General features: G+C 34.8%; 1 protein-coding gene across 2 annotated transcripts; it reads left to right on the plus strand.

Annotated features, from left to right (window-relative positions):
- Window positions 1–963: 963 nt before the first annotated feature.
- LOC137008950 (endonuclease G, mitochondrial-like) lies at window positions 964–6,976 on the plus strand. Of its 2 annotated transcripts, XM_067370766.1 has the most exons (4): window positions 964–1,089; window positions 2,110–2,180; window positions 2,720–2,935; window positions 4,579–6,976. In XM_067370766.1, the coding sequence occupies exon 4, from the start codon at window positions 4,915–4,917 to the stop codon at window positions 5,830–5,832; it is 918 nt and encodes a 305-aa protein (XP_067226867.1). In that variant the 5' UTR covers window positions 964–1,089; window positions 2,110–2,180; window positions 2,720–2,935; window positions 4,579–4,914; the 3' UTR covers window positions 5,833–6,976. The 2 variants fall into 2 exon arrangements, with proteins under 2 accessions (XP_067226867.1, XP_067226858.1); XM_067370757.1 differs by lacking the exon at window positions 2,720–2,935.
- The last annotated feature ends 3,852 nt before the right edge of the window (window positions 6,977–10,828 follow it).

A 10,828-nucleotide genomic window follows, 5' to 3' on the forward strand; every position in this document is an offset into this window, starting at 1 on the left:
CCCTCACCAATATTATTTGCTTCATTTAATCATTATTTTCTGTTTATCATTCTAAAGCTGCTTGGAAATTATTTTGACATAATTTGTAACCACATTTTCACCACTAGATGTCAGTAAAGCCACCTCGATCTCTCCGCTGCTCACTGGGACAGCAACAAACTTTAAACAGGCAAACTGAGTATTTTCTGTTTCATCAGTTTATTAATTAACAATTAATATCTTGATTAAATAACTGAAATTATGGTAAAAGTAACACCGTGTGTGTTATATTCTCTTGCTGTCTTTCTCTGGCTGTTGTAACTGTATTTATACAAATAAGTATTTATGTCTAAAACAACAGAGTTTATAAGCCTTGTTATATAGAGTTATATAGGAATCTAGTGGTTACACCATTGGAATTGCAGATGTTTTTTTGTTTTTTTTTCCCCACCAGATTGCACTAATCTGCCTTCAAAAATTGGATTTTAAATGCATTGTTTATATAAATACTCCTTTAATAGAAAAGTAATATAAAATAATAACAAAAAAATTATCATAATTATTACATATATTAATACCATGATATGCTCTCAAAATACAAAATAAAAAGATAAAATATTATTGAACAAATATATACTACACTAATTTTACTGAAAATAAAAAACTTACATTTCAGGTGTTCGGTCAGTTTTGAGCAATACCAGAGGGTTAAAAAAACAGCGAAGCAGTGCTGGAGTTCATGAGGTTATTAAATGATGATTGAGAAATACTGAAGATGAACACCCGATATTAAAGAATAAAATCACTATAGGAAAGAGGAACAAACAGTTATGCATGCAGTGAGCATTCATTGGTCCCCCCACCCCTCCACTGTGATCTCTGTATTGAAAGTCATGTGATTTACCAGAAAGATAGAGCAGAAGTCTGATGACTGTAACATATAGATCTTTTCTGATTGGCTAACATGAATGCTGTGTAACGTCAGTAGGCTATTTAAGCTCACACTGCAGTGGCAAAAGAACAAAGAAGAATTCAAGAAATCAAAACACATCTCTTATTTAACATCCAGCAGAAAACTTGGTTTGCTGTTTGGAACACAGATTTCATCAGGTTTGACTTTTTTACATGTGCATGTATTTGTTATTTGACTTTTATTAAAACCTAACTAATCATTTCTGATTTATGGAACATTCTTGGAATGTTAGTTCTATTGGAACATACGAATCTTGGTTTAGTCAGAATGTTTTGTTTTATGTCTTGCACTTGTTATGGGTGAATTACGGATGCTCTAAAAATAGAAATATCTGATTCTGCTCCACCCCTTTAATCTTGAAAGTGAAAGTTCATAATTTCTACTGCTACTTTTATTCTTTTAATCCACATTTTATATATTAAATGGTGGCTTAACAGTTTCACATGGAATATTGTTTAAGATTTACTATGAACACGCAGTTCAAATGTAATGCTTGTTATTAAAATGTTTTGGTTTCTAAAAGCTGATAGTAATGTTAAAAAAAACACAATATAAATTAATTCAAAAATAAAAATAAACAAATACAATGCAATACCAAAGAAACATTTGTGAGATAAAAGCAGCTGTCAAATAGTAAATATTACTCTTAATAAAATGTGAAATGAAATGGTGCTATTTGTAAAGTAAATTCCCTGGTGTTAAATTAACACAGTTCAGTGTTCACATGTTCATAAATGATTGATTGAGTGATGGATGTTTGATTATTGAAGACACCTGATGATAATGAGCACAATCACTGAAGAAAAGAGAAACACAAGAACTAAAACTTCCTGCCACAGCCTTAGACAAAATCAACTGAAAGACATTAAATCTCTCTTATTATAAACCAGACTGACTATATTTCTGTCATTTGTCTACAGTTCAGAATTAACAGAGGTTTAGATGGTGAAGTTTTATTGAAAAGTTTGGTCATTATAATGGTGATCTGTGTTTCATTTCATTGGGCAGTTTGACTCATTTTGACTCACTGTCTTTTTAACAGTGTTTACCAAAACACATACTTTATTGCAAAAAAAATCAGAAAGAGATGATCAAAGAAAAGAAGCATTATGTACATTATGAAATATGTTTTTTTTTTCTGTTTGTGTTTGTTGTAGAACATAATTGAGGTAAAATCAGAGCCACAGAAGTTACTGTCTATCTGACAGATCCCAACAAACCCATTAAAGTGAGTAAATCTTTCTGTTTCTGTTTAATGGCCCGGTTTCACAGACAGTGCTTAGCTTAAGCCAGACTAGGCCTTCATTAATTTTGGATATTTAAGCACCTTTTATAAAAATGCCTTAAAAAAAAACATAACTCTTTTACATCTTGAGACAAAACAATGCCATTACCAGTAATCCATTATTATCCGGCTCCTGTGTCAGAATCACACGCATGCGTCGTGCTGCTCCTCACGTGTTCAGCGTCGGACAACACTGAGTCGGTGTTCTGACATAGAAGGAGAATGACTCAGAAGAGAAGATATTGTTGAATAAAGTTGTTATTTTTGTTTTGTTTTTGCGCACAAAAAGTATTCTCGTCACTTTATGACATTGAGGTTGAACCACTGCAGTCACATCGATTATTTTATCAATGTCTTTAAAACTTTTCTGGACCTCAAAAGACGTAATGACGTCGCTGCCTATGTGTGGATCAGAAACCCTGAAGAAGAGAGCTAGTTCAAGATGAGCATTTCTGGTTAAAACTAATTTAATTTTTTTTCAGAAAAAGAGTGATGGTTTCACTAGATAAGACCCTTATTTCTCATCTGGGATCGTTTTGAACAATTTGAAGCTGCAGTGAAACAAATTTTGACCTTCAACTGTTTGGTGCCCATTCAAGTCCACTATAAGGAGAAAAATCCTGGAATGTTTTCATCAAAAACTTTAATTTCTTTTCAACTGAAGAAAGAAAGACATGGACATCTTGGATGACATGAGTGTGAGTAGATTATCAGGAAAAGTTTATTTAAAAGTGAACTAATCCTTTAACCCATTTGTGCCCAAATTTTTCTGAATGGTTTCATGCATATAGTCCTGTTAATAGTGTCCTATGTGAACATGTTCTGCATTTATTTTTCCCAGGTTTTTGTTTTTTTTTCTTAAAAAACGTGTTTGAAAGTGCGGCAACTATAGTTGCCGGTGGGCAAATATGTTGTATGCACCCCTCAATGTAAAATTTGTATAGGAGGACAACATTTATGCATCTAACTCAAATTAGCTGCTTTCAACAGATCAATCAAAGTCGAAGAACATTCAATGCGAACACAAAAAAGCTGCATCTAGCTTATAATCTCTTGAATATGAAAACACAACAAACAACAAATCCATTAGTCTTAAAGTGGTGGAACATAGTGCAGAAAAAAGCGTAGCCGTTAAGTTGCTACAACAGAGCATTGTGAATTAAAATGTTAAATTACATTATTCATTAGAAAAAATGACATCTATATGTGACCCTGGACCACAATCCCAGTCATAATTCACACAGGTATATTTGTGGCAATAGCAAACAATACATTGTATAGGTCAAAATTATTGATTTTTTTTTCTTTAATGCCAAAAATCATTAGGATATTAAGTAAAGATCATGTTCAATTAAAATATTTTGTACATTTTCCACTGTAAATATATAAAAAATTCTTTTTGTAAATGGATATACATGGTTAAGGACTTCATTTGGTCAACTTTAAGGCAATTATCTCAATATTTCAATTTTTTTGCACCTTCAGATTACAGATTTTCAAATAGTTGAGTCTCGGCCAAATGTCATATCATAACAAACCATACATCAATGGAAAGCTTATATATATATATATATATTCACCTTTCAGATGATGTATAAATCTTAATTTCAAAAAAATGACCCTTATGACTGGTTTTGTAGTCCAGGGTCACATATAACAAACAAACAAAAAATAAATAAATTAAAAAATAAATTAATTAACAAATAACAATATATAATATATAACAATATAAAATATTATGAAAGCAAAAAGCACTAAACAAGACCAATAACCTTGATTTATTAACCCACTAAACACAGTATACCCCATTTCCCCATAATGTATGTACTTACAAGTCATTTGCCCACCGGCAACTATAGTTGCCGCTTGGACTTTTGACTAAGTATACAAAAAACTATAGATCTTTTGTAAGATTTGTTTTGTTTGGATTATTCTAGAGACCCTCATGATTACGTAGATATATATATATATGTCAACAAACATTTTTTTATATTAACATGAAAATTACTTTTCTTTGGGAGGGTTTGCCTTCACTATGCTTCCTGGAAGTAGGGGTAGGAAGTTGACAGCCTCATGTCACAGGAAGGAAGTGAATACCTTTTTTTTGTTCTTGAAATCCTTTATTTGGATGTTTTCTTGCATGTCATTGAGAAATAAAACATGGAAAACATCTAGAAAAAAACTTACAAAAGGAAAATGACAACCATACACTGTGGCAACTATAGTTGCCGGTGGGCTAAAATGGGTTAAGCCTTGTCTGTGAAACTGGGGGAATAAGTTAGAATAAGTTCTGAATTAAGAAGAATTTTGACACTTTTGTTTGTTTGTTTGATTGCTTTAGCCAGGAAGAAGAGAGGATCCTTCGCTAAAGCTCTTGAAGAAGCAATAAAACCAGAGTCAAGAGAGATTTGTTTAAACTTTTGTTTGAAGTTTGAACTGTGTACAAAACCAGCCTTCTGATGGAAATGGTAAAAAAGTGGGGAGAAACCCTTTAGATTATATAAGTAAGGATTTGTTGTTGTTTTTATGGTGTTGACCGTTTAGAGAAAACTAAAAGAAAGATTGGAAAGAGATTTGTTATTTAAAAATCACAGTAGTTGTTGGCCAGCAGCTGATATCAAACAAGCAACACAAGAAACTGATTTAGATTCAAGCAGAAGACGTTGCAGGGGTTAAGATGAAGAGAGTTATGATGAGTGACGAGAGCTCTGAAGAGTGTTTGAGCAAATTCATTCTGATCCCTTTCTTTGAAATGTCTGGTGATTATTCTGACTCTGATGTTGATCCAAATTCAACTGACGAGTCATCCTATAAATTAGTCAACGGATGTCCTTCGTATTCTGAAGTAAGGATAAGAAAATCGTATGTCATGTCATACAACGATAAAACCAAGAACGCTGAATGGGTCTATGAGATACTGAACAAAGACACTCTGAAGGAAAATTGTAAGGAGCACGGGAGCTTTGGAAAGAATGAATTTGAGGAGAAAGACTATGTACAAGGTCATCTTGCTGCAGCGGCCAATCACAGGTGGTGTCAGGAAGCCTATAATGACACTTTTTTGATGAGCAACATGGTACCACAGAAAAAAGACTTAAACAATGGCATTTGGAAAACTATTGAGAATTACTGTCGAGAAAAAGCTATGAATGATGAAGTCTGTAATGTCCATGTGTACTCTGGACCACTTTACCTGAAAGAAACAAAGAAAAAATATGTTACTAAGGTGGAGGATTTCTATGATCGTGCTGACCTCAGTACACTGAAAAAGCAGGCAGGGAAAGTAACGCCAACTCACTTCTTTAAGGTGATAATTGTGGAGAATAAGGATGGGACAGTAGAAGAGCCGGAATGCTATGTGATGCCCAAAGTGAATAAAGACGATGTAGCTGATGAAAAAAATGACAAAAAAAACGTTGTAAAAATCAAGCATCGTGAGTATATTAAGACAATAGAGAAACTCTCTGGGCTGAAATTCACAGAAGAAAACCCCAATGTGGTAACGAAGGACTGTATAAAGACAATTACAGGAGAAGGTGAAACAGGAGAGTCAAGTAGTGCTAACATTAAAGTCAGAATAAGTGAAAAAATATGATGATACCAGGACCGGCCCCGTCTAATATCCTTGTTATTAACTCGGTTGTTATAATTAACGCTTTATGGTGATGTATCATAATCGTGTCATGATGTAAGCAGAGTTTAAATTAATCTGACAGAACATGTTGTCAACAACTACATTTTTAGTTTGTCAACTTTGTTATGTGAAACTAAAGTACTAAATGGATGTTTTGTTTGTTCAAATGAGACGGTTTGCAAAACGCAAGTGAGCAGAAATCAGTGTTGAACAAAACTCAACAGATCAACATGTCTTTAATTCACTTGTCAACAAGCTTATTGACACTCTCCAAAGCACAAATCTGGTCCTGTGGTTCCCCCTGTCGTTATCACCCTTGGGAACCACCAGATGGTTTGCTTGTACATATATCTGATGTGTTCAGTAAATTACTCTATTATCCTGATGATGCTGGAACAGTTGTGTTTGATCTTCCGTTATGAGTGAGTTTAGATGAATGGACCATCTGAAGATCAGAAGAGGGAAAGTTTGACTAAGATTGCAGTTGAATCACTAATAATCCCATATACTGTACATAACTATAGATGCACAGCATTCAAAAAGCTTTCTCATGCTTTCAGAAATGGGTCTTATGATCTTAAATACCTCTTAATCTGAGAATTTATGCTTAAATGATCAAAATGAATTTAGTCTATAAACATATAATATTTATGTATTTCCTCACAGAACAAATATTGTATGTGTTCTGGACACTTTCAGCTATATCTGTGCTATTCAGCTCAATTCATCTCTTTATATTTATGGGCTGTCAAATCGATTCATTGCTATTAATCACATCCAAAATAAAAGCTTAAAAATGATATATAACGGATCTGTGCTTTGATAAGAAGTTAGATATTCTTCACTCATATTTACATCATAATTCTGTATGCTCTTTATTATCACATGTGTTTGCACTGATTCTGTATTGTAATTGTTTTACAAGTAGCAGGTTGAAACTGGGTCTGTGATTGTGACACTTTTAAAAAGGAAATGTGAAAATAGAAAATAAGAATGTCACCTTCAAGATCAGCTGAAATAAAACCCTTTTACAACCTGAATCTCTGTGTACTTATTGATAGTCACAATAGGACTGTGGAAAACTGTAAAACTTTGCAGTAATCAACTGGCAGCAGCTTCATCTGCAAAGTATACTTTTGTAAAAATGATCTGTAATCTGTAAAAAAAATATCTGTGAAAAGCTAGCAGCAGTTGCACTTAATTATATAGGTATCTCACATCCCTATTCATTTTACCTTTTTTATCTAGATATGCTATCAATTCCTTCCTAACATCACTACTTCCTACAATCATATATAGTCTAACCAGATCAATTGTTTCTTTCATACCAACATCAGTGTTTCTTGATCTTCTGCTGGACTGAAGCACAGGCTCTAGTCTCCAACATAACGGTAACCTCAGAAAACTCAGACAACAGAAACCCTTTCAATTCTGCCATAACAGAACATTAAACATCACCATATCATCATGTGAGTGTGTAAAAACACATAAAATAACACTTCAGTTCAACATTTACTCTCCTGATCACTCATTGAGTTCACATACATTTATTAAGAGCAATGTGATTTTACAGTAATTTTACAGTAAACTACTGGCAGCAGGTTTGCTAATAGGCTATATTACGGTTTTTCTACAGTTTGCTTGCTGTAAACTTAATTTACAGTTTATTACTGTTAAAATACATTTTGCTAATGTATATTTTTTATCTTACACCTTTAAGCCTTTTAAAGGGTTAGTTCACCCAAAAATGAAATTTCAGTCATGAATTACTCACCCTCATGACGTTCCAAACCTGTAAGACCTTTGTTCATCTTGAGAACACAAATTAAGATATTTTTGATGAAATCCAAGGGGTATATGAAAATTTAACCGACAATTTCAAGGTCCAGTTAAACAGTGTTGGCAGTAACAAAAGTAATGCATTACAGTAACATATTACTTTCTGCTGTAAAAGTAGTGTAATCAATTTTCAGTAATATTTTACTCAGTACATGTTTAGTAACATTTGCGTTACAACACACTTTTAGCCCAAAATTAGCCCAGATTATTTTAATAGCAGCTGGTTCTGAAGTAGATCTGTCTGGAGAGCGCAGCTCATGGTTGCATAGCAACGACAGACGCCATGGGAGCGCAAGCGCTTTGGAAAGGAGGAGAAAAAGGCATGAGCGCTTTCCACATGTTTTTCAGATGCGACGTGAACGTCCTCTAATATTATCTATTCTTTGCAAACAGCGACAACTTTGTTGCAGATAAGACACACTGGCTTTGCATTTCCCTGCTGAAAAATCCAGCTAAAACCAGCCTAAGCTGGTCAGGCTGGTTTTAGCTGGTCTCCCAGCCTGGTCAATGCTGGTTTTAGAGGGGTTTTGGTTAGCTAGGAGGCTTGGAGACCAGCTTGACCAGCTACTTCCAGCTTAAACCAGCTAAGACCAGCCAACCAGCTTAGGCTGGTTTTAGTTGGATTTTTCAGCAGGGACAAAACCAGGTAGGATGAACGCAATTGTCTTTCCATTCTTTTTGTATGCCCTATTTTTGCTGTCAACTTTCCTCTTTAGACTCTTTGATAGTGGCATTTTCTCTCACCAGAGCTTAAATGTTAACATCACTCTGCACACGATGTAATAGTGTACCTACAGCACGCAAACAGTTTAAATAAACGCTGTTCAGTACTTGAGGATGCCAAGGAATAATTCTGAGTGTAAAAGTAGGCTACGTCAAATAATTATTACAATAAGTTAGGCTACGTTGTGTAACAAAAATATTAAAATACACATTTATTATTCACAATATGGAAAGAGGAAATAAAACATAGTCCGTTAAGAGCATGACTCAAATATGCCATTAATGGGCTTATTCAAGTCTCCTTTGACTATGTTCTGGCCCGCCATCTAGTGGCGAAAATATTTTTTGGCCCAATGCCAAACTTAATTGCCGACCCCTGCATTAAAGGATTAGTTCACTTTCTAATAAAAAATGTCCTGATAATTTACTCACCCCCATGTCATCCAAGATGTTCATGTCTTTCTTTCTTCAGTCGAAAAGAAATTAAGGTTTTTGATAAAAACATTCCAGGATTTTTCTCCTTATAGTGGACTTCAATGGCATCCAGATGGTTGAAGGTCAAAATTACAGTTTCAGTGCAGCTTCAAAGAGCTTTAAATGATACCAGACGAGGAATAAGGGTCTTATCTAGAGAAACCATTGGTCATATTCCTTAAAAAATGAAAATATATATGCTTTATGGACACAAATGATCACATCACAAGTGCTTCTACCAGAACGCGATTCCTATCCTTCAAAAAGCTTATGCTGAATGTCCTACGCTTTTCCTATTCAACATACGGAAAAAACAGAACTGGCGCCGCATTCATTCCTTAAGTTGAATAGGGAAGGTGTAGGACATTGAGCGTAAGCTTTTTTTCACTGTAATTTTGACCTTGGCCAATTGAAGTCCACTATAAGGACATGAACATCTTGGATGACATGGGGGTGAGTAAATTATCAGGACATTTTTATTAGAAAGTGGACTTTAACGAATGAAAAATGCCAAAAACCTGTTTGTGGTCAGTCAATAGCCTCGTGTGGTGTCCAAGTTTGTAAATAGACTAAATGACAGCTTCTGATATATTTGTTTATTTATTTATTTTATTCATCTCTCTCTCGCTGGTGTAACTTTGTATTGTGTGACATAGTCCAGTGAAGACGTGTTTAGGGCGGGTTTTACAGGAGAGCCACGAGGCTACTGGCCCGACAGTGGAAACGCGGCATGATTTCGGCCTCTGTGCTCACGCTGGCCAGTGGAAATGCGGCTAATGGGTGAAGATGGCAGAAGAAGACTGTACATTCGCGAGATGGACGTATGTGCATTACTTTGAGATGGTCAGATAATCACTTTACTTCTACCATACTTTAACAGACTTGGATAGTCTGTGATTCTGTGATTTTGTGATTTTTTTTTTTTTTTTACTTATTATTAGAAAGCCAGAAATGTCACATTATAATAAATTCCACAATAAAATCTTAATTTATTGAATTCACAATATTCAACCATAAGCAATGCGGCAGTAAGATTATGTGGGGGTCACCATCTGTTGATGTGTACATAGTTTGTTAGAACAATACATTTGTGCAGTGTAAGTTTTGATTCATGTTATGTTTAATTAATACTTGTGTATAAATATATTTATTCATTGGAATGTTTTCTTTTATTTGGTCTAAAGCAGATGATGGTCTTTGCTCAACTGATAGACCAGCAGAGAGATCATATCAAAGCAATGCTGAACAGAAGACAGCAGGAGATGATGAGCGGCTGTTTGGAGCAGGTTTGAAACCATCTCAATGCAAACTCACAGAGGAATCTGGTCCAGCATCGGAAAGTCAACTTTCAACTCCTAGCACAGATGTAGCTTCTTCATCTACTGAATTAGGGGGAAAAAACTGTTATGCTAATTCAAACAACAAGGAAAAAACTGTTATGCTAATTCAAACAACAAGGAAACCAAGTATGATGTTTTGGTGAATGAGAACGAGGATGCTTTAGTTGAAAATTGTGAGCCACAAAAAAACATTGGCTTCTATAAGTTGCGTGTTGCAGAAGAAAAAGAGAATGAAAGATGGGTAGATGGTCATCAGTCAACTGTTGATATTAAGCAAGCTTGTGGCGAAGCCCAAAGAATGAAAGGAAACTCAAAAGACAGATAATCTCAAAGCAATCCTAAACTGGCAACAATGGGACCTGCTGGGGGAGATGAGCAGCATTCTGGAGCAAACCCCACAACATCTAGCTATTACACTCTAACAAATCGTGTCAGTCAGATCCACACTGATCGCAGTGATTCCAGTCATCCCTTTAGCCAGTACAGGCCTAGTTAGCATCAGTAGTTAAAGAAATAGAAAATATGCCTAGGGCAGATGAAACCATCTGCATACGTATCCCACTCACAGAAATGTTTCACAG

Source organism: Chanodichthys erythropterus, chromosome 3 (assembly GCF_024489055.1).
Source record: "Chanodichthys erythropterus isolate Z2021 chromosome 3, ASM2448905v1, whole genome shotgun sequence".
Lineage (NCBI taxonomy): Eukaryota > Metazoa > Chordata > Actinopteri > Cypriniformes > Xenocyprididae > Chanodichthys > Chanodichthys erythropterus.